At 41.3% G+C, this 24,526-nt stretch overlaps 1 protein-coding gene across 1 annotated transcript; it reads right to left on the bottom strand.

Annotated features, from left to right (window-relative positions):
- On the bottom strand, positions 1-22,726 carry CD5L (CD5 molecule like). The gene is made up of 5 exons (XM_065897620.1): positions 22,720-22,726; positions 19,289-19,612; positions 18,185-18,502; positions 17,311-17,631; positions 1-140 (listed from the first exon to the last, which is right to left on the bottom strand). Exons 1-5 carry the CDS (start codon positions 22,724-22,726, stop codon positions 1-3), a joined length of 1,110 nt encoding a protein of 369 aa, XP_065753692.1.
- Positions 22,727-24,526: the final 1,800 nt, after the last annotated feature.

The following is a 24,526-nucleotide window of genomic DNA, read 5'->3' on the forward strand; positions in this document are numbered from 1 at the left end:
TCAGCTGAGCATGTACATGTCACGTGCAGAGACTACTGTGAACACAAGCACCCTGGGCCCAAGGAGGCCGCTGTCATCTGTATACTGGATATCAAACAGCCATCCACAGGCCTCCTGCACTGGCTCAAGTGACAAGATACCTGCAGACCGTGAAGAAGAAAAGGAAGTGCAACTCACCAGTTGCTTCACAGAGTGGAGCTGGGAGAGAATTTAGCAGAGATCAGTACAGGGCAGCAAATCCCAAACATACCCAAAGTTTAACTCCCACGAAGGCTTTCCCAACAACGCACCCTCCTTCTTTTGTGCCCTTCCTCTCTTTTTTCTCTCTTTCCCTCTCTTTTTCTCTTTTCCCCTTCCTATCTTCTTATTTTCTCTCCCTTCCCTACCCTGCTTCCTTCCTCCTTTCTCTCTGTTCCTTTCCCCACATTCCACATCAATCACCTGCCTACAAAATGACACAGAGTTCTGTTTTATGATTGTAATTTCCAATAACTTCTCTCACTGTGGTTATGAGATGGTGCCTTCGTTGTATAACTACTTAGCTGCTCCCTTCCTCAAGCCCATCATCCTCATTCCCTCTCTCAAAAGTCTGATGATCCAGCTCTAGACTTGCTGACTCATGGTAACAGCAGTCAGGCAAGGAGAGTAGACAGGCTTATGCTCAAGACATGATGCCCCTTTATTTAACAACTTCAGGGCAGAGGAGGCATAGGTCCAGAGAAGGACTTCAGATTTCTCCAAAGATTCTCTATTATCCCAAGGATTTGACCATAATATTATGGCATAATGGTCAAGAACAGAAAATCCTGGGGAAAACACAGCCTTTGTAGCCAGATGACATAGACTTGAATCCTGGCTCTTCCTCTTACAAGCTGTGTGACTCTGGGGAAAATGCTTCACCTCTCTGTGCTTTAGTTTTCTGTAAAATGGAGATAATAATAGACCTACCTCACATAGTTTTGTGAAGATTAAATGAATTGATATCCACAAAATGCTTAGAAGAATGCCCGAAATTTATCTAGCATTTAATAAATATTATCTCACTATTATTATCTATTTTAGTTCAGTTCAGTCTGAGATGCCTACTGTTTATATTAAATGTTTATTTGAATAATCAGTTCCTCAGGAAGGAGAAGGGAATCAATGAGGGCTAGCATGAAAATCACATTTTATTTATTCATCCATACCACAAATAATTTTGAGTGCCTACTATATGCCAGGCATTGTACATCACAATTAGTTTGCAGGAATGAACATGAATGACAATCTTTTCTGTCAAGGAATTTACATTATAGTGGGAGAGAGCCAATCAAAAAAATATATATGTAACATGATTTTAGAGAATGGTCAGTGCTCTAAGAAAAATACAGTAGAAAAATAAGTTACAGAGTATCTTGGGATGGTCTTGACTATTTAGATATATGTCAACTGAGTAGAAACATGAATGAAATTAGAGAGCAGGCCTTCTGAGTAGAAACATGAATGAAATTAGAGAGCAGGCCTTCTGAATATTTGGGAAATAGCATTCCTGGCAGAGAAACAGCAAACACAAAGACCTTGAGAAGGAATGAGCTTGTCCAAGGAAGAATCAGAAGGCAGGTGCCCTGGGAACTGACTAGGTGAGGGGAACAGTGGTTGATACTGGTGTGTGAGAAGTAAGAGGGGCCAGTCACAGAAGGCTTTGTGGGCTTGGTAATAGCTTTGGATTTTGTTCATGATGTAATGGAGAACGATGGACAGTTCTGACTTAATTTGCATTTGTAGAATCATTCTTCCACTGTAGAAAGGACAGACTACAGACATGCAAGAGTAGCAGGGAGAACATTAGTGGGAGTTTAGTCTGGAAGAGTGAGGATGGTGGCTCAGGCTAGGCAGTATTGGTGCTGTGAAGGTGACAGATCTCAGTATATATTCGGAAGTAGAATCAATAGGAATTACTTATGGATTGGATATAAAGTGTCAAAGACAGAGAGGAATTAAATATAACTCCTAGATTTTTGGCCATAGCAACCAGAAGAATGGTGGTGACATTTACAAAAATGGAGAAGTGGTGGGGAGAAATAGGTTAAGTCCTATGGTGATGGTGATTCATGTGGAAGATCAAAGGATCTGTTAGGACATGTTGAGTTTAAAATGCATATTAGACAGTTGAATGGCAGTTGAATATATGAAAGGTGTTCAAAGGTGGGATCGAAGTTGGATAAATAAGCTTGATTTTAAGCTGTTTAAACTTAAAGTGACTAAAGTATATAACTTAGGGAATGAGTATGGATGGAGAAGAGAAGTCTACGTACCAATCTTGAGAAACTCAAACATTTCAAGGTCAGTAAAGCAGCAGGTATTAAGTTAGAAAGAATACCAGCAGAATACGGTATTTAGAAGCCAAGTGGAAAAGTATTTCCAGGAGAGGGAATGATCAACTTATGTCAGATACCCCTGAGATGCTGAATAAAATGAGAAATAAAAATTGAATCCTGGGTGAGGCAACAAAGAGGTGGTTGATGATATTAACAAGAGCAGTTTCAGTGGAGTGGTGAGGATAAAGATTGATTGAAGTGGATTCAATAAAGGATAAGGAAGAACAATAAGGACCTAAAACAGTTTAGCAGTTTCCAGGTGTTAGGAATGAGGGAGGAGTTGACTCTAAAGGGATTGAGGACATGAAGGAATTTTTGAAGTGATGGAAATCTTCTGTATTTTGATTGTGGTGGTAGTCATATGACGCTAAATCTTTGTCAAAAATCATAGACATTGCATCAAAAAAGTGTATCTTACTGTAATGTAAATTAAAAATGAATTTTGAAAAGAAAGGATGGGAGGAGAGCAAGTAAAGATAATGACTCACTAAAAACTATAAAAGGATGTGCAGAATGGTGAAGCAAACAGAGGTCACATTTCTATTATTTTAAGATAGAAGATATTATGGCATATTTGTATACTTATAGGAATAATCCAGGATGGAGAAATATTTTGATGATGGAGCAAGGGAGTCTGGGACCCAATGCACAAGTGGAGAGTCCTGTCTTCAATTCGGATGAGGGAAAATATATCCATAATAGGGAGAGAAAAGGCAGAGTATGTAAATGCAGAGGTGGGCAGATTGATAAATACAGCTGTATAAAGATGAGGAAATTTTCTTTTGATTGCTTTTATTTTTCTCACGTTATAAACTAAGAGTAAGAAGAGAAAAGTTTGAGGAGAAAGGAGTGGGTATGAGGAAGTGGTCATCAAGAATGGAAGAGCAGGACTTCCCTGGTGGCGCAGTGGTTGGGAGTCCGCCTACCGATCCTGGAAGGGTTCGTGCCCCGGTCCTGGAAGATCCCACATGCCATGGAGCAGCTGGGCCCGTGAGCCATGGCTGCTGCGCCTGTGCATCCGGAGCCTGTGCTCTGCAGCGGGAGAGGCCACAACAGTGAGGGGCCCGCGTACCGCTAAAAAAAAAAAAAAAAAAAAGAGTGGAAGAGCATTGGCTTTGAAGGAATAGGAGGATTGCATGGCACCCGAGATTGGTGGCCCTACATTTCAAGAAAGATATGTCAGCAGGATTGTACCTTTTGCTTAGAGTCACATTCAGCTGCTTAGGCACAGGTGTGAAGCATGCAGAAAAGTGTGCTAGTCAGAAAAGTGTTATGGGGAAGAGGGATGAAGGTATACCCAAGGGGAGTATTGTGATAAACTACAGAATCTAAGTACTGTGAGAAGTGAGGACATGGAGTGTAGTAATTTGACAGTGGAAACCTAAGCCTGGGGAGGGGAAGGCATGTTGAATATGGAGCATTAGAGAAAGTGAGCTGGAAATACAATGTAGTCGGGTAGGGAGGTGGATGCTGAAGTCAAATATTTTGGAAGTGGAACAGTCGTTGGTAATGATAAGTTCTAGGGTTTGATGGTAGAAATGAGGAAGTCAAGGAAGGATATAGGAAAATCATGTTGATTATAAGAAGGGCAAGGAACTGAGAGGCCAATTTGTTGTTTGAATTATCTTTGCGGCTATCAAAGCCACCAAGAACAAAGTCAGAATCAAAAGTGGAAAGAAAGAGAACACTTCCTATGAGATAAAAACTAAAAGGATAGTTTTCCTCCAAAATCTGGCTTTCCAGTATCTATGACTTTCTGCCCAACTCTAAGCCCTCAGTGGGAAGTAAAGATCTGAGCATGCCTGACCATTGCCCGGCAGAAACTTAGTTGTGAGAAGTCCCAGTGCTCTTCAGGAAGCCGGGCGCCAGGGAATGGAATCCCATACCCTTTTCTGAGTTGTCCTACTCACCACAGATCAACAGCAAGAGCCTCAGCAGCATGAGGACCGGGTCGGGGAACTGGAACTGGAGGTGCTCTCTCATCGAAAAAAGAATTCACCTTAGAATCAGGAGGCAGTGGCTTGTCAGAGGTTTGAGGAAGTCGGGATCAGAAGTCACACAATAGAAAGCACACATTTACAGAAATAGAAGAGGGAACAAGAGCCTTCTGATAGCCCATCTCTATTTCCTCAGCTCTAGAGGCCAAGAAAATTGAATATAATCCTGTTTATAGTTTGGTTCTATTTCCAAAATGTGAAGATAATGCATATTAGTACATCAGCTCCTTCTTCAAGAACACAGGTAGCTCAAAGGAAGTTTCCCAAAGGCAGTTTCTGACTTTGATGAACATCTCATCAGGCAGTGGTTCTGCTGAAATTCAGACGGCATGTCTGTCATCTTTGATAAAGATGTCTCCTCGACCATATCTAATCAGCACATCCTTTTGCCTCACAGCAGCCTCTATCGTAGTCACGCTATGTACAAGAGTCAGTAAGGTGGGGACCGATGGGCTGTCACCCAGGTTATGTGTAATGTCTGACAGTTGTTACACAGGATGATTTTCAGGGTCAAGCTATCCATAAAATACTAGCTTGCATATTTAAACGTTCACAGTGTACCAATAAGTGAGCATGAAACAGCTGAAAAATAAAATCATGGGAAATTACAACCTGGGCAACATTTATAAGTGAAATACAGGAAACAGGCATATGCAAATTATCTTCTGGGCATTTGGGGTCAGTTCACCATTATCACTAACCCTGGCACTTGCAATATTGTTCCCCCCCTCACCCAAAATCAGGATATTTATAATCTCTTCCATTTCTTCCTTGAGCACCTGTGGCTACCAGTTCTCCACACTTGAAGCCTGTATTTAATTCAGATTGTGGATTAGAGGGGAATAAGACATCTTAATTTTCAACATTTCTTGAATCTTTGAGTATCTAGGCATAAGAATGTGTAGAAGCTAAGATATTAAGGACCTGGGAAGAGGCTATTCAGTAATGACTTCCAAGTCCAGGTATCCAGTCCGAAGAGGAAGACTGAGAAAAGAAACAAACGGTCTTGTAATAACCTAAATGGGAGAAGAATTTGAAAAAGAATAGATATATGTTTATGTATAACTGAATCACTTTGAAACTAACACAACATTGTAAATCAACAATAGTTCAATATAAAATAAAAACTTTAAAAAGAAAGAAACAAATGGTCAGTGATGTGCACAGTTGGAGTGAAGAGGGAGCAATGTTGGGGACCAGACCAAAGACCCCTAGGAAATTGCCAAAAACAGGAAAAGTGTGCCACAGCTTTGTTTATTGACTTGGGAAAGCCTGTGTGGGGATGAGTTTGACTGGTTTAAAGTTTCAGGGCCAAGGCATAAAACTCAATGAGAAATGTGGAACCCTCTAAACTCAGAGCATAAGGGTATGTTTCTGCATATACTGTGCTGTTTAACACCTTTTCCTGTGCTCATGTGTGTGCCTTCACAATTTCTTCAGATTAAAATATCTGTTCCAGTATGAAGGTTCCTTAGAAAACTACAAATAGAACTACCATATGACCCAACAATCCCACTACTGGGCATATACCCTGAGAAAACCTTGATTCAAAAAGAGTCATGTACCAAAATGTTCATTGCAGCTCTATTTACAACAGCCCAGAGATGGAAACAACCTAAGTGTCCACCATCGGATGAATGGATAAAGAAGATGTGGCACAAATATACAATGGAATATTACTCAGCCATAAAAAGAAACGAAACTGAGCTGTTTGTAATGAGGTGGATAGACCTAGAGTCTGTCATATAGAGTGAAGTAAGTCAGAGAGAGAAAGACAAAAACTGTATGCTAACACATATATATGGAATTTAAGGAAAAAAATGTCATGAAGAACCTAGGGGTAAGACAGGAATAAAGACACAGACCTACTAGAGAATGGACTTGAGGATATGGGGAGGGGGAAGGGTAAGCTGTGACAAAGCGAGAGAGAGGCATGGACATATATACACTACCAAACGTAAGGTAGATAGCTAGTGGGAAGCAGCCACATAGCAGAGGGAGATCAGCTCGGTGCTTTGTGACTGCCTGGAGGGGTGGGATAGGGAGGGTGGGAGGGAGGGAGATGCAAGAGGGTAGAGATATGGGAACATATGTATATGTATAACTGATTCACTTTGTTATAAAGCAGAAACTAACACACCATTGTAAAGCAATTATACTCCAATAAAGATGTAAAAACAAAAATCTGTTCCTCCTTCTCCGTGGGTTTAAAGATTGCATTATTTATCAAGTTCTCACACTTTTATTTTTATAACATTAATACATACATATATACCAAGAAATGGAACACGCCTTTAAGTTATGCAATACTATAATGAAATGAAAAACCATGAACCAACTCACAAAGATTCTAGTGAAGTAAATGGGGATAAGAGCTGATTCAGGAGGTGGTAAGTGAACAGGTGCACCACTAGAAAGGAGAGGAATGTGAAATCCTCTGGGGGAAATCACTGGGGCTCCAACATCAGGATACGAATTTACACAAGAGGATGCTTCTGTTGGGAAATCAGCACCTTTTGCTCCATGGAGCAGTGATGAGGGCACAGAGGTGATTTGAACTCAAATGCAATAGTTTGGAGAGTGAAGTAACATAGCACAATGCAGAGAAATGATCTACAATGCTCATGGGTCATATCTAACAAACCCCACTTTCTGCAGGGGAAACTGTGATGGTTAATGTTCCATGTCAACTTGTCTGGGCTATAGTGCCCAGATGCGTGGTCAAAAACAGGAATCTTCATTCCAATATATTACAGATGAAGAAACTGTGATCCATAGAGGAGAAGAAATTTGTTTCAAGTCACTGTAATAGATTGGATTACTACTTCCAACTATTTGCTCCCTACTTATAAGAGAATTATATATGCTTTCTCATTGTCAGGTGACTTGCTCAAGCATCCTTTGGGAGAAGTGGACATCCCTGATTCACTGGCTTTTGGCTTGGCTATGGGACATGCCAAAGTGGTGTAAATGTACAATGTATTTGCTGCATCCATTCAGACACTTAATTGAAGTTTCATGGTTTGATTTGACTGCTCCTTCAACACACATCCTAGAATGAGATGACAGAGGAAACTTGAACCCAGCCCACAGCCTGTAGCCAAGCTCAGCTCAGCCCAGAAAAACCTCAGCTGACCTGCAGCCCTCAGTTAGCCTGGGTTAACTTAATAAAAGTTTACATTGTAAGTCATGAGATATCGATATGGTTTATTACCATAGCAAACGCTAACACAGTCACACAACAGGTTTGTGGCTGGGTACTACTAATATGCATTGTCAATTTGATTTCATCTTCAAATTAATATTACTCATTTACTTATTGGATCTCTGCTCTGGACTGTTAGGCGTACACACCTTCTATTCCTCTGTTTTCATAAAAGGAAGAGATTTTCTGTCCATACTTCAGGAAGAATATTATCAAGGAGATGTGATTTATTTGATTGATAAATTTAGGAGAAGCAATTGAGCGAGCTCGCCCTAGTGCCACCTGGGTTTTCTCTTTGTGCTACCAGTCTTCTCCACGCTCTACTCTGCCACTGTCCATACAAAAGGAGTCTGTCCCTGTTGCAGAGGCCCATAGGTGTCTAGACTGCCTGTGGCTGGCATGGTAAATCTGCCTAGTACAGCGGTGAGTTATCAGAGAACCCACTGAGGTCACACAACTGAAGCCACTTCCTCCAAAGTACTCTTTATTGGTGAGAAAGCTGAAGTTTGATTCCCTCTGTATGACTCTTGCTACTCTCAGTTTGTTCCAAAGTTGGGTGAATAAGAAAGGGGTATTACTTGTTGGTCTCTAAAAACGGTAATATATGCCATGCACTGTACTGCATGCTGGGTTTACAGCGATTTTTCTTTAAAGACATGTTTTTTAAGTGCCAGGAACCCACAGTATAGTAGAGAAGAGAGATATATAAGCAAACAAAACACAATGAAATGATTAACATGATGACTGGAATAGTCATGGGTATAGAGGTAACATAGTGGAGAGTCTAATTGGACTTATATCAGGAAAGGGGTGGGGTAAGGGAATTAAGCAAACCTTTCTAGAGCATGTGATGTGTAAGCTGAATTTCCAAGAATGAGTAGTAGTTCAGCTAGCTTCTAGGTAGGGAAGAACATTCTAAACACACAAAATCATCAAGTCATGAGTAGTGAGGCATTTTTGCTGAGATATTTGTAGTTTGATTTTTATTTATTTATTTAATTTATTTTTGGCTGCATTGGGTCTTCATTGCTGTGCACGGGCTTTCTCTAGTTGCGGTGAGCGGCAGATACTCTTAGTTGCGGTGTGCGGGCTTCTCATCGCGGTGGCTTCTCTTGTTGCAGAGCACGGGCTCTAGGAGCACAGGCTTCAGTAGTGGTGGCACGCGGGCTCTAGAGCGCAATCTCAGCAGTTGTGGTGCACAGGCTTAGTTGTTCTGCGGCATGTGGGATCTAACCGAACCAGGGCTCAAAACCTTGTCCCCTGCATTGGCAGGCGGGTTCTCAACCACTGTGCCACCAGGGAAGCCCTGTAGTTTGATTTTATTGGAACAAAATATGAAGAAGTACCAACATGAAATGAGGCTTCAGAGACACAGAGGATAAACCATGAAAGGCTTTAAATGCAATCCTAGGAATTTTGAATGTACTTTCCAGGTGGTGAGTTGGGCCAGGTGGGGCTATGATGAGCTGGAGAAAGAGTTCCTCATCCAAGGGAGCAGTTGCTACTCTGTTTCAGTTGGTCATTGCCAGGAGGTTAAAATAACATGTTGCTAGATCTTCTGACTGTCCAAGGAAATCAGAGTTTGGGAATTTTACGTAAAATCTACTAATTTTTAAATGTTTAAGACTAATTTTAAAAATTGTTTGAAAACAAGCATTTTTGTAGAGCCCCACAGCTTTGTGACCTCTGCTCTAGGTCATGGTCAGGGGACAGACACTACTAATCATACAGAAAATGAATTAGGGAGAGGATAACCTGGACATTATGAAGCTCTGAAGCAGGAGTAGGAGTGGAGAGAAGTGGACTTAGTTAAGGAAATGTTTGAGAGAACTTGGCGACTGGCTGGACGTGCAGGGAGAGAGACTTTTTTTTGTTGTTGTTGTTGTCTTTTGGCCTAAGGTGGAATGACAAGGCCACCAACTAAGAGAGTAATAGGGCAGTAACAGAAAGTTCAGGAAATAAAGAGAAGATATTATAAGTTTTAGATGTGATAAGTTTGAACATTTTGAGGTAGAAAAGTTACTCATTTTACTCATGAGGAATCTACAACTCAGAGATGTTAAGTAATTTTCAGAGTTTTACCTGTGATAAGAACTAAGGCTGATATAACCCCCAATGACTTTATCTTACACCTACATGTGCTGTCACACATAATAGTCACTAACGACGAATGTTTTATGAGCACTTGAAATGTAGCTAGTTCAAATTGAAATGCACTGTAAGTGTAAATTACATATGGGATTTTGAAAACTTAGTAAGAGAAAAAGAGATTGTAAAGTACCTTGTTAATTTTTTATATTGATTACCTGTTAAATGATAACATTTTGGGTATATTGAGTTAAATAAAACGTATTATTAAAATTAATTCCACCTGTTCTTTTTTTTATTACTTTTTTCTAGTGTGGCTACTAGGAAATTTTAAATTACATATGTGGCTCATATTATATATCTATTGGACAGAGCTGCCCTAGACCATGACCCTCAACAAGAAGGTGCTTTCTAACTCTGCCCACAGCCAGTCTATAGAGAACACATGGGCCATTAGGCACATCTATCCCATTATCATGTGTTAAGCCCCATGAGAGGATGCCTTCACCTCAGAGAAGAAGAAAAGAAATCCAAGAACGGGGGGACTTCCCTGGTGGCACAGTGGATAAGACTCTGCCCTCCCAATGCAGGGGGCCTATGTTCGATCCCTGGTCAGGGAACTAGATCCCACTTGCATGCTGCAACTAAGGATCCAGCAAGCCTCAACTAAGGAGCCTTGGAGTTGCAACTGAGGAGCCCGCCTGCCGCAACTAAGGCCCAGCACAACAAAAAAAAAGGTAAATAAATAAATAAATATTTAAAAAAAAAGAAGAAGAAACCCAAGGAGGGGAAAGCATGGGTTAGGGGAAGAGTAAAAGTGACATTATCTAGTTTCCCAAGCATCTCCAAGGAGCGTTTTGGATCTAAGTCCTGCATTAGGAGGACATCATGAGATGAGGACATTCTTACAACTTCAGAGCATCTTCATGAATTTAAATTAAATTGTGGGCCCATCTTACTGATTGCTTTAGGTCTAGGTGACCTTCCCCTCAGAATAGATTACTGGGTGGTCCTGATGAAGAAATACTGAGGACCTAAGTGAATCCCATGAGGCAAGATCTGAGCGGGACCCCTGCGAAGCATCTCGCAATGCTGGGGAGCTGGATATCCACCTTGGTCTCTCTTTTCCTACTGGAGAAACCACAGGCTCAGGGAGACCCTCTCAGTGTGGCACAGTGGCAGCCTAGGGGAGGGATGATGCAAAGTGAAACTGCTCCTTTACCCTTCTAATGTAGTCCCTCTCAGTCTCTGTGGTCCAGGGGTTCTTTTTCAGCCTCACCTCCAGGTTCTGGAATTTTCACAATGACGTTCTTATCTGTGGATAGTTGCTAGTTGTTTTTCTTATGAGGACTGAAGTCTGGAATGACCTATGTCGCCATCTTGATGGCAGTACCTCAATTCATCTGTGTTTTAATAAGGAGGGCATGAGCTATAAATGTCACCTGTGTAAACAAGTTGATTGGTCATCCAACCGATCAGAATCACTCAAGGGTAATATGTTGTAGTGGTACCTCTGTTATAGACCTTAGTCTTCATCTTTTCAGATCCATAAACTTGATTTTATAAATGCAGTGAGAATTGATTCATTACTGATAAATGGGCTTATCTAACTAAACTTACACAGGACAGGTGAATTACCACTTTATTAAGTTAAAACAGGAAAATTGGTTAGGGTTATTTTGGTTAGAAATACAAAAACCAATGAGATAGGGACTTCCCTCATGGTCCAGTGGTAAAGAATCAGCCTTCCAATGTAGAGGATGAGTGTTCAATCCCTGGTTGGGGAACTAAGATCCCACATGCTGTGGGGCAACTAAGCCCATGTGCTGCAACTACTGAGTCCACACGCCTCAATTAGAGAGCCCACATGCCACAAACTACAGTGCCCACATGCTCTGGAGCCTGTGTGCCACAACTAGAGAGAAGCCCACGCACCAAAATGAAAGATCCTGCATGCCACAGCTAAGACCTGATGCAGCCCCCCCAAAAAAAGAAAAAAATGAGATAATTCAATAAAAAATTAATATATATTAATATGTATGCTATAATATATATTACATATCATGATATATAATATACATATATTATAAACCTACAACAGTTTGTCACAGAACCGAAGACCAGGAATGCAGTTGGATTCCAGGAAAAGATGAGAATCAGAAATTGAAAATGTTGTTTGGGTTCTATGTCTCTCACCTATGTTCCTCTCTGTGCATCTCGTTCATTCATTTCATGTATCTCTGTGGAAGGGCTTCCTCTCATTCTCTGATCTATGTGGAAAATGGCCACCTACATCTCCTGGGTTAATTTGTTACAAGTCTAGCTACTTGGAGAAACTAACCTGATTTCAATCAGAGTTCCTGTCTCCTGGGAAGGGTTGATTGCTCTAGCTTGGACATAAGCCCACTCTTGGTATCAATCAACTGTAGCCAGAATGGCATGCTCATATTGTTGAAAAATACTCCTTAGTATTTACCCAAAAGAGTTTAAAACTTATGTCCACACAAAAATCTGCACACAGATGTTTATAGCAGCTTTATTATGATTGTCAAAACTTGGAAGCACCACGATGTCGTTCACTAGATAAATGGATACAAAAAAAAAAGTGGTACATCCAGACAATGGAATGCTAGGGCTAAAAAGAAATGTGGGCTTCCCTGGTGGCACAGTGGTTAAGGATCTGCCTGCCAATGCAGGGAACACAGGTTCGAGCCCTGGTCCAGGAAAATCCCACATGCTGTGGAGCAAGTAAGTCCGTGCACCACAACTACTGAGCCTGTGAGCCACAACTACTGAGCCCGTGTGCTCCGACTACTGAAGCCTGTGTGCCTAGAGCCACCACAATGAGAAGCCGGCACAATGAGAAGCCCGCACACTGCAAATAGGGAAAGCCCACGTGCAGCAACAAAGACCCAACGCAGCCAAAAATAAAAATAAATAAATAAATAAATAATTGAAAAAAAAATTTTTTAAGTAGATTGTAAAATAATATAAAAAAATTTTTTAATAAATAAATAAAAGAAATGAGCTATCAAGTCATGAAAAGACACGGAGGAAACTTAAATACATATTACTAAGTGAAAGAAACCAATCTGAGAAGGTTATATACTGTACAATTCCAATAATATGACTTTCTGGAAAAGGTAAAACTATGGAGACAATAAAAGGATCAGTGGTTGCTAGGGGTTAGAGGGGCATGAGGGATGAATAGGCAGAGCACATAGGATTTTAGGTAGTAAAAGTATTCTGTATGATACTCTAATGGTGAATACACATTTATAAATTTATCCAGACCCATAGAACAACACCAAGAGTGAACCCTAATGTAAACTATGGAATCTGAGAGAGAATGATATTTCAGTGTAGGTTCAAATATACTACTCTATTGGGAATGTTGAGAATGGGGCAAGTTATGCATATGTGAGAGCAGGAGGTGTATAGGAAATCTTTGTACCGTCCACTGTGTTTTGTTGTGAACCTAAAATTGTTCTTAAAAAAAAAAAATAAAGTCTTAAGATACACAACAAATAATGTTGGCAAGGAATTCTCCAGGAGCATCTTGCATAGTTTTTAGAAAAAAACATATGTGGGGGTGGGGGAGTGGGTCAGAAGACCATCAAAAATAAATATCCAAAATAAAATATAATTTATAGTAAAAATAAAGTGAGTGAGCCAAGTCTCACATTTCTTGACTAGCATGGAATATTAGATATCTAGGAGCTTTAGAGGAAGCCAAATGATCATCAGAATTTTTTTTGGTGAGATTTGAAGGAATGCAATTGATTTTTTAAAATACTATTTATATCTGTTTTAGTCCAGCTAAACTAATTGCTGTAAAAACCTCCTCAACACCTCAGTGACTTAACACGAATAAGCTTTATTTCTTATTCACAACACAGTCAGCAGAGTATGAGTCATTCAGAGATCCAGGCTCCTTCCATCTTCTGGGTCTGCCCTCCCCTAGGTCTTTGGGGTCTTCTCTAACAAGCCAGCAGGTAAGGAGAGAAAGAGCATTGAGAAGGCACGCTATTGTTAACTGCCTTGATATGAAAGTGTCATAAATTATTTCCACTGTGAGAATGGGACATATGGTCCCACCTAGATCAAAGGGACACCTGGGAGCCCTAGTTACTTGAGAAGCCTGGGACCATCAGGCAGCAAGTCCAAATGGAGATTGATTGTGGCCAATTTGCAGCTGCAGCCTCAGGGTAAACTCCCAGTGGCGGGTCCCCTCCCCACTGGAGATTATGTAGGTGCTTAGTGTTAGGCTCTAGCTCCACAGACCTGGAGGCCCATTGCTGCCCAGGACTCTTGTAAGAAGGTGTAGTGAGCAAGTGCATGCTGAGCACTTCGTGAGTAGCTAGGGATCTGGAACTGGGCAAGGGTCAGGAGATGTTGCTTACAGGACAGGTACTTGGAGGATAAGGTGTATGCCAACTGGCAACTCCTAAAATACCCAATGGGTAAAATTCTCATTGAATGAAGAGCTCCAGTTTACTGCACTTCCTTGCTAGGGTTGGGGCAGGAGTCTGGATGGGGTATCTTCTATAAGACAAACTTGGGATAGACTAGTGGCATGTCCAGGAAGAAGAAACAAACATGAATATTTGTGAGCACTGTCAGTCATTGTCACTATACTAACTTCTTCAGGCTCTGATGTACTATTTCATCCATGTCCACTTTGGAAATCAAGATAAACAGCCATATTCTTGGGTCAGGGAACAACTTTCTCCTGGACAGTGCTAATAGGCTAGTGTCAACTTTGACTTTCAGCTTCTCAGTTTCCTCTATTTAAGTGACACATTCTTATTAGATGTCCAATGCTACCTATTAGGCTACTGTCATGTTTGCTTTCTGCGTTGGATCACCCGGCCTCCTCTAAGAGGTATTATTTTTATCTAATTTGTTCTCAGGGGTCTTGTTAAGTAGGAATTTTACAAAAGAAATTTTAGTGTAGAAATTAAGGGGAAATCAAAGTTCCTTTTGTGAAATGCCAACCCTGTTCTACTCTACTTAGGATAAAAGAGCTTTTCAATGACTCAATCAAGGCAGTTCAGCAGGCCTCTAGATTCTAGATATAATACTGTGTAGTTTAGGGAACATGATACTAGTCTGTAGGGAAAATCAGGAGGACTTGAGATAACTGATCAGTTAAAGGCAAAATCTCTTTGAGTAGACAGGATAGATCTCAAAATGTCTGTTAAGGCATTTTCTTCTCTTCTATGAAGCTAGGTTTCTTTACATATTTTCCCATTACAGGAAATAGACAGGGAGAAAGTTCTCCATCCAGAGGAGAAGTCTATATTACACATAAGATTGCATCTGCTGGCAGATTGCATCTTCTACCTAATCCTGCCTAAAAGGTCATCCCTGTAAAGCTGAGACACCTGCTTCCTCTTGGGTAGAAAGAGTATATCACAGAGAGAGGCAACTGTTGAGACTGTGAGAACTACTTTATTAGAAAGCATAAAGGTAGGCATATTACAGGTACTCGACTTGGCCTCAGAATCTAAAGTTGTCAGTTTTTAGAATTAAGTCATGATTCTCTCCTTAGTATCATTCTATCTTGCCTCAGACTTGCAGATCCTAAAGTCCGAGTTGACAGAATTAAAATTATATCATCTGGTTGGCATGAGGCATGACTCTGGACCTCCCTAAACTCTGTCTGCATCTTTTCCTTTCCCTTCTCCTAGTGGCAGCTCCATAGCCAATACATTTTTCCTTGGAATAGTGAATTTATGAGATTCTTCTTGTTCAATGTACACCATGTTGGCAAGATGTACATGGATGGTCAACAAAGATATTTTATTATGGGCATTCAGGGAGTGTGATATTTTTTTCCAAGTGTCGTGAAAATGTCTAGGATTACAGGATACTGCACTGCTCTTGAAAGAATGGTCTACTCTCATCAAAGAGTAGGAGAATATTCAGATGTTAATTGTTGTGATCACCTGAAGGTTAAGAAAAACCGTTCAAAAAGACTCTAAGCTTTCCCCCAACTTTCATGTAATTGTTAACCCATATTCCCCTTCAAATGTTCTTTTGTTGTCTCATTCCTTTCATGTTCTTTACAGACATAGATCTTTTCTTGAAAAGGGCCTGTAGTGGTCAAAGTAACAAGCCTGGGGATGCCAGGCTGGTTGAGAAGAAGCAGGAGAGGCCAGAACCAATGCCAAAGGGTCAGCAGCGAGGAGAGGGTGACTGGGAGCTCATCTTCCCCAGCAAGAGAGAATTCAACAACTCATATCTCCAGGCAATGATAGGGGTGCTTGGCTCTGAGAGCAAAGTATAAGCAGAGTGTTCAGATTCCTGCTGAGGGGCTGAGGGAATGGTAGCTAAGCCTGCAGACTCAGTGCTCATGCCAGGCCATTCTGGCCCAGGAGAAATCAAAAGACACTCAGGGCCTGCAGGGATCAGGTCAAGCATCAAGAAGGCCAGGCTACAGTTCTGTAAAGAGAAGAAGAATGTACAGTAAGGATGGGGACACGCCAAGAGGGGATTATTTCATTCAGACCCAAAGAGGCCAAGAAAGAAGACTGGGTTCCAGAATAGGAAACAGAGACCCTCCCAGACCTAATCACACACATATCTCACTCTGATGTGGACCATGTCAGAATCTGGTACAGTGTCCCAGGCACTTAATTCAACCAGCTCCCCTATGAGTCACAAAGAGTATTCACATATATTAACACTTCTCACCCTCACACAATCACAAAACTCTTCAAGAGGAATGGGACAAGTGTCTCCCTTTTTAACAGTGAAAATACTGAGGTCTTGAGTAGTTAAGTGACTATCTAAGATTAACTAGCCTCAGAATGGCAGCAGCAAGGCTCAAACCCTAGTCTTCTGTCACTAAAGCCCTCCTTTTCTGGGCACTAGCTGCTCTTCATATCTTTGGTCCATTATCAGCTCTTACCCAGTTCCATAGCTGAGCATTTAACCAGGCAGCCCTGCATGCCAGTTTCCCACCCTGATTAAAAAGCTGGGCTTCAGAACTGTGACTCTCTTGAGTCAGTCACCCAAAGGCTATGCTTGCATTTCCGGACTCACATCGGGACAGGATTTCTTCCTTCACTCCCCCATAGAGGTCTACAGTTCAGGATTAGTATCCTGGCTTCTCTAGAAAGACACTCATGGGAATTCCCAAAGAGCCCCCTACCCCAGCCCCATTCCCACAGGTTAACTTAATATCTGGGGAGTCACAATAGGTAGAATGAGATGGGACAATTTTCTATAGTTTAAACTTAGAGTTTGAGGACTGAGGTCATCTAAGACAAGTAATCCTGAGTTAAGAGTCAATACTGGTCATCTTAGTTCTGCCCTATCATTTGGAAACAATTTTTATGATTTTGGAAAGTTACTTATTGACTGACTCTTACTTTCTTCATGTTTAATATAAAGGTGTTAATTCAATAATTTTCAAAATGCTTTTTGTTCTCATATTCAATAACTGTATGGTATGGGAGTTATTATTATTCTTATCAGTCTATTCACTACTAGAATGTCTCAATTAAATCCCTTGAAGAACACATAAAGTAGGTGACAATTATGGGCAGCTGTATGGCACTGGTAGAATAACTCTTATCCTCAGAGTTCACCCCCACCACACTCTTCTTCACCTCCCTCAATGTCAGTCCCCTTGGGTTCCATCTACAGGACTTACCTAAGCAGGTCACGGCCACATCTTCCTTGTGGTTGCAGTTGTGATGCCCCCAGAACCTGTGCCGACACTGTTCCAGGGACTGCTCCTTCCCTGAGCAATGAACATCATCTAGCCAGATGCGGCCAGCTCCAAGGCCAAAGTTTCTCCGGGCTTTGGCAGATAGCAAGATTGACTCCCCACAGCCCAGTTGCTTGCACACCACCTTTTCCTCCTTTTCTCCCCAGCCATCATCACAGACAGAACCCCATTCGCCCTTGTGCAGCACCTCCAGTCTCCCAGAGCAGCGGGTGTCTCCTCCTACCAGCCTCAAGTCAAAGGGATCTGCAGGGTCAGGGGATGGAGAGAGACATGAAAAGAAGAAAAAATAACATCATCTACATCCTCATTCAAATCCCATCAGCACTTTTGAAACTCTTTACCTGTGTTTCTGTGATTATATGATTAGTTTCTGTGATTATAACCCTTGCTCTAGGTTCCAATTCATGTGGCCCAGGACCGTCTCCTTAACTAAGATCTTTTCACTTTCCCATTTATTTTATAAAAGTCTAATATTTATGAATGACTTTCTAGTTGTTTTTTAAAATTGGAGACTTCAACAAGTACATGGAATGGTGTGTCTTTTCCTATTATATAGAATTCAATATAATAATAGTTCATATTAATTCATTGCTTAATATCATTTAAAGCATTTTCATATACAAAGGTAAGCATCATTATCTCCATTTTAAAAACAAGACAATTGATGAGCAGCACACTTAAATAACTTTGCCATGGTTATGTGATGCATGAGTAGTTCTTTGTAAACATTGGTTGAATAGAATTCCATTTAATCAAATTCATGAATGAACCTAGTCGCTGGACTTATAGGCATTACCTTCGCATTCGACACATGTGTCCTCATCATGGGTGCAGTTATTCTTCCCCCAGATCCCAGAAGGGCAATCTTGAAGGCTTTCTTCTTGTCCTGAGCATGACACCTTACTCAGCCAGATGGGCCCTTGGCCCTGTGTATCCTTGTTGCAGCATCTTTGGGTAAGTGTGGCCCTCCCACACCCCAGCTGCCAGCACACCACCTTCGCGGCTGAGAGATTCCAGCCTGCTTTGCACACGGTGCCCCATTGCTCTCGGTGCTTCACCTCCACTCGCCCTTTGCAGCGACCAGGGCCACCAACCAGCCGCACAGTCTCTGGAACTATGGGAAAAGAAAGATGAAGCATCTGCTCTTTGTAAGAACACATCCTTCCCAGAAAAGGGGGCTCCTAACACTGAATTTTTCTAAGAAATAAGAATGAGACCTCAGCATCAGGGCGCAAGCATTTAGTGATTGTTTCTCTGATAATAAACTGTGGGGTAACAAAGAGAAGACATGAACTAGTCCCTTAGCCAAATCACAGTCTAATGGAGGAGGAGATAGACACAGAGAGAGAAATTATTAATACATAGAAAGCAAATATATGAATGGCGCAAAGGAATACAACAACAACAATTATATATATATATATATATTCACATATATATGTATGTATGTGTATATAGATAGATAGATAGATATACACACAGTTGTTGTGTATTGGTTTCCTGTGAGTGTCTCCTGTCTACCTAGCTAGATGGTGGACTCCTTGAGAACTGAAAAAGCATGCATTATACTTTGGGAGCTCATTTCTTCCCCATAACTCCACCTGAGCTCTAGATGCAAATGTTTAGTGGTTGTTGGATTTGTGCATGTTTGTGTGTGTGAAGAAGAGAAACAGGTTCTCATATAGATTGAAACTAAGAGAAAATCATTAGCTCAACCAAGGATGAGTAGCAATTCTACCTGAGGATAATGTTTGTCTCCAGTGTCCACAATTGAGGAAGTGTAAGATGTGGAGGACAAGGAGCTAATTAGCCATTAGTTCATGGTGGAGAATAAGGACAAAGAGTGGTCATGTGGGGTGTGGGCAGCTGGCAGATAGTCCTTGAGCCCTGCCATACTCACTTTCACACATAGCCCCTGCATCCTCATTGTGGGAACAATCAAAAACATCTTCCTCTTGCTCACAGTGAATCAGTTTACTTTCCATCCCACTGCAGTTGACCGCTTGGATGAGGACTTTTTGGTCTTTTTCTGCCAATGGCTTATATAAAGTACCACTGGGTGTCCTTGTGGCTGCTCCACAGCCCAGCTCCCGGCACACCACTTCCACATCTTTCATGTCCCAGCCGTCATCACACACGGTGCCCCACTGGCCGTTCCGTTCCACTTCCACCCGCCCTTCACAGCGATGGTGACCTCCCACCAGTCGCGTTCTGGATGAAGACTCTGCAAAGAAATGAGATATTGGCTGGAGATCTGGGAGGAGCCCAGAGAGTAGTCAGGCATGTATGCAGTCTTCTTAGAACTCTTCCACCACTTCCAGTGCATGGAAAATTGAGGGATGAGAAAGGATGGGCCAAAAGAGAAGAGGAGGAAGAGGAACTTCAGGACTCCATCTCTGAGTTCTAGCCCTGCTACACTCTTAATTGTACCCTACCAAGAAACTCCACTTCAAGACACCTAGATATGACTGCTAGTTTTTGAAAACCAGCAGTCATATCTAGATGTTTGAAGATTAAGAGAAAGATGTTGGTTGAACATCCAGCAGAGTTTTTAGAATCTTTGGTGGTCAGGATAAGAAGGATCTATAGAGATCATCAAGTCTACCCCACCATTTCACTGATGAAGAAAATGATCCTCATGAAATTCAAGGTCATGTGGTCACACTGTCAAATAGTGGAAAACCCAGGTCAGAACAGGAGTGTAGAGATGATATCTGTTTTTGTCCTTTCTTCCTCATGACTCTGTCTCTCCCCATGGCAGCTAGATTGAGACAAGGTGTCTGGATATAATTTGGGCTGAACAACCTAAATCTCTCTCCCAGTATCAATGATCCACTACCACTCATCCTTGCTACTTCTATGACATTTTCCCATGTCCAAGAACCCAGCTCAGAAGAAATATAGAGAATACTGGGCAAAGGAAGAATCAGACCCTCAGAGTCTCAGGGCCCCAAAACTGAGTCTAGAGGATTCTAGGGGTTGGGAGTAGGAGATATGCTTCACAGAGCCTCCAGATAATTTCTGAGGAATCCAGGATGTGTTTCTGCTTCTTGACTACAACTGTGAGGTAGAAAAGACTAATAGAAATTATTTCCCTTCTACTAAGACTTAGACATGGAGTAGAGATGGTTGTGTATGGAGCCCAGGGAAGAGCCCATCAGGAAATAAACTTCTGGATACTACATTCCAGGTATTGTTTTATGAACTCAGAGAATAGTGATGACAAGATAGTTAGCATTGTTGCCCTCAAAGAGATTATATTTAATAGGCTTGAGGCAATCCCGCCAAGTCCCCTCAGCCCCAGAGTGATAGAGTGAGAAAGAAAACCTAAATTTGCCATGCATCCATGGAGAGGTCTGTTGAACCTGGAGGGGCCACATTCAGACTGGTGGTCTGTGATCTATTAGAATATGAACAGTATAACATGTGACAACATGGGTCACATGGAATGACCCAGATCCCAGCAAAAATGGAATACAATTTCTCAGGACAAGATTTTCCACTGCCTACCTTGTCTCAACTCTGCATAAACTCCCTAGAACTTGGCATCAACCCCAGAAAAAGCTGTTGGGTGAAAAAAGTCTGACCTGATTTTAAATCACACTGGGAAGTTTATGTTTGGTTTGTTCATTTGTTTTTGTTCTTCTCCTTTTCTTCCATAATTTCTTGAGGGAAGCAATATGAAGAATGGAGGTTAGAGATAGAAATTAAAATAAAACTATAAAAAATAAGAAAAGTCTCCATTTTTGCACACCAAAGTTTAAGGCATGTATATCTGAATACAAATATAATTCAAGAAGAGTCATCTAGAAATAACTTTTGGGTCATTGTAACTAAGATTAGAGCTTGGATAGGCATTATTGTGTACTCCAGCAAATATTAGTTATCAGAATCATGCATATGTTATTTCATTTTATTTTGAGTGATAAAACTCTGGTTTTAAATAAATGTTCATTTTCATGAAGTGGAGGACTAGAACACCTCCTAAGAAAGAAGAAATATGTTTTTAAAAAGAGACAGAGAGACAGTAAGAGAGAGAGAGAGAGGAACACAGAATAAGTATAAAAGAAATCCAGCTTGAGGGGAGAGAAGGTCTGAGGAAAGATTTGAAAGCTAGAGAGAAGAACAGAGGGGCTCATCAGGGCAGTGTGTCCTAGGCAGTGTGTTAGCTTACTTTATTAGCTGAGGTCTTGAAAGAGGGACCCCGGGGTGGAGGAGAAACATCTTAGGATGTGAGAAGGCTATAAAGAGAGCAGGTGTCTCCCGGCACTTGCAGTAAGGGATAGCCCTGGAGGTCAGAGAAGAAAGACCAAGTAATCTGAGTATTGGACTGAGACCCAGAAGCAGCACTCCTTTAAGGAATCAAACTGCATCTATCAGGGTGTAAAATCCTCTATATTCATAGAGGAGTTTGTAGCTGCCCCTCTCTGGTAAAGCCTCTACTATCAAGAGAAAGACTAGGCTGAAGGGATAATGTCAAAGAAACTCATAATCCACAGCCAATCCCCTTGATTTTGGGTCATCAGAGCCTTCCTCTCCCACAGACTAATTCTCTCTTTGCAGCCCCTTTCTCTCCTCAGTTGAGCTGTTTGTGCTCTGCCCAAAGACTCCTCACAGAAATGGCCAGTGGTGGCTGAAATCCAACCTGCACTCTGCTGGTGGAGCCATATGCTGCACAGAAGCTGATGCATTTCTAGTTCAATGGTACCATTAAAGCTAGCAGAGAGAACTGGAAATGGTAGAATTCAGCAGGGCAAAAGGAGGTTTGTTTCCCAGGGGGTGAGGTGTCTTCTGAGCCTGAAACAAAGCCCTCTGCTACTTAGATGTGGCCGAGAGCCTTGGGTCACAGAAGCCAATTGAAGAGGAATCCCCTTGCAAGATAAACCACCCAACTTTTTTCTTATGTGGAAATCTACCCACATAAGACTGAGTGGGTGGGTTGGGAAACCAGAAAGGAAATCTACTTGGGCTGTTTTGAACCAGAGGCTCTCTCCATGGCCCAGAGAAGTTTCAGAATTTCCACTCTCCAGAGCTTAAAGTCCTCCCTGTTAGGAACCCAAAAATCTTACCTGAGAGGCCAAGTCCAGTACAAAAGGCTGAGGAAAAAAGAGAGAAGTGAATGAGATCATGTAGTCAATTTCCAAGGCTTTGTTCAAAAATGCAACTCTCTAGAAAGCCTTTGCCAAACTTTGTGGGACAGTTAGAGTGGTAAATACACAGCCTCCAAAGTTAGTCCTTCTTAGGACCTTTTCTTCCTGGAATGACCAGTCTCAAAGGACACATGGGCACTGACTAGGAACCACAAAACCAGTTCTACCATAGCTAACTGACCCATCATGTTCCCTTTACATCTGATATTGGCTTTACCCCAGGCATGGATGGATTTGGTTTTCTATTCTAGTCAATTAGACTGATTGGTGATTACCACCTAAAGTAAAAGTGTGGTGATGCAACATCTGCACTCAAAAGGAAAGCATGCTAGAGGCCTCTGGGCAGACACACTGGTTGGGGAAGATAAAAATGTCATAGGAAGCAGCACAGAGCATAGGGAAAAATGGCAGGATATGTATGTGTTCACTGACACTGCATTTAGACCAGGGTCAGCAAACTTCTTCTGTAAAGGGACAGATTGTAAATATTTTAGGCTTTGTGGGCCATATAGTCTGTTTTAACTACTCGACTCTGTCATTGTAGCATTAGTGCAGCCATATATATATAAATGACTGAGCATGGCCGTGTTCCAATAAACCTTTATTTATGGACAATGAAATTGACATATTTTCACGTGTCACAAAATATTATTCTTCTTTTGATTTTTTTCCACCATTTAAAAATGTAAAATCCATTCTTAGTTTGCAGGCTGTAGTTTGCTGAATCCTGATTAATAGGTCAGAAAGCAGTTCTACATTGAGTTCCAAACTTCCAGGTTTAAGCACCAGCACATCTTTGAACCACCAGAGTTTCTTCCTACAGGATATCTACATGATCAGACTCTTCTATTCATTAGGCTCCCTCCTAATGCTGTAGAGAGAGTCCTGAAACCTGTTGAGTGTCAGTGGCCTTTGAACTGCAGAACTCATCATTCCCAACCCCTGCCTGTCATCCCATCTTATAGGATCTTTCTGAAGGAGTTAATATCTTTGGACTTCCAGCCTAGAGCTTTTTAGGTAAATCTATGTATTTCATTGGCTTGTCCTGGAACATTTTCTTCCAAATACTTGCTTTCCAAATAATTTCTTAATAACCCCATGTCCTTAGTTTTCAGGATATGGCCACTCCCAGACTCAACGAGACCTTGTGTGCAATTGTCTAAAACTCAAAATTATATTATACATAACACCCTACATGTCTAATAAAGAACACAAAACATGTGTACATGCAAAGGAAACTGAATGTGATGAACCTGATATGTAGGTGTGAAAGTGACATAGCCCAAAAGTAACTTGAATACTCTGTAGCAGGGTGGATGACTATGGGTGTCACAGATAAGGAAAGCTTCATGAAGGAGGTGTGACTGAAGGTAAGTCTGAGAAATTCAACAGCACCTTCATAATGGGTGGGACTATCTGTTAGGTGATATAAGGGGTATATAGATGTTTAAGCATGTGGCCAGCACCCTGCATAGAGCACACAAGTGTCCAACTGAGAAACCAGTGTGGGCTTCAGTGATGTACTGGATCAACAAGATAATTAAAATGGATGTGATTGATTAGGGAAGGGACCTAGCAGGCGCTGTTATCTTGTGAAAACGTGCCTAACAGACATCTGAGGATGTTTATCTTTATTTCATAGATGAGAATGAGATTTCAGAAAGATACAGTAACTTTAAAATTCAGACAGCTAAGAAATCAAAGAACAAGGATTGAAACTCCTATCTCTTTGATTCCAAAATCCCCATTTACTCTAAATTAATCTAAGCAATAAGAAACTGGGAAAAACTAGGGAAACATTATATGAAACACATTTGATAAATGAAACACAATATGATAAATGAAAGTTGTTTGTCCTGCAGTTCTACTTCCTTTTCTTGCTTTATCTGCTGCTAACCTTGGTCCATTTATTTGTCTTTTTATAAATAGTGCATTTAGGAAAATTTATGTACAAATTTGTTAGTGCAAATATAGGGAAATAGGAAATT

The sequence above is a fragment of the Phocoena phocoena genome, chromosome 1, assembly GCF_963924675.1.
Source record: "Phocoena phocoena chromosome 1, mPhoPho1.1, whole genome shotgun sequence".
In the NCBI taxonomy this organism is placed as follows: domain Eukaryota; kingdom Metazoa; phylum Chordata; class Mammalia; order Artiodactyla; family Phocoenidae; genus Phocoena; species Phocoena phocoena.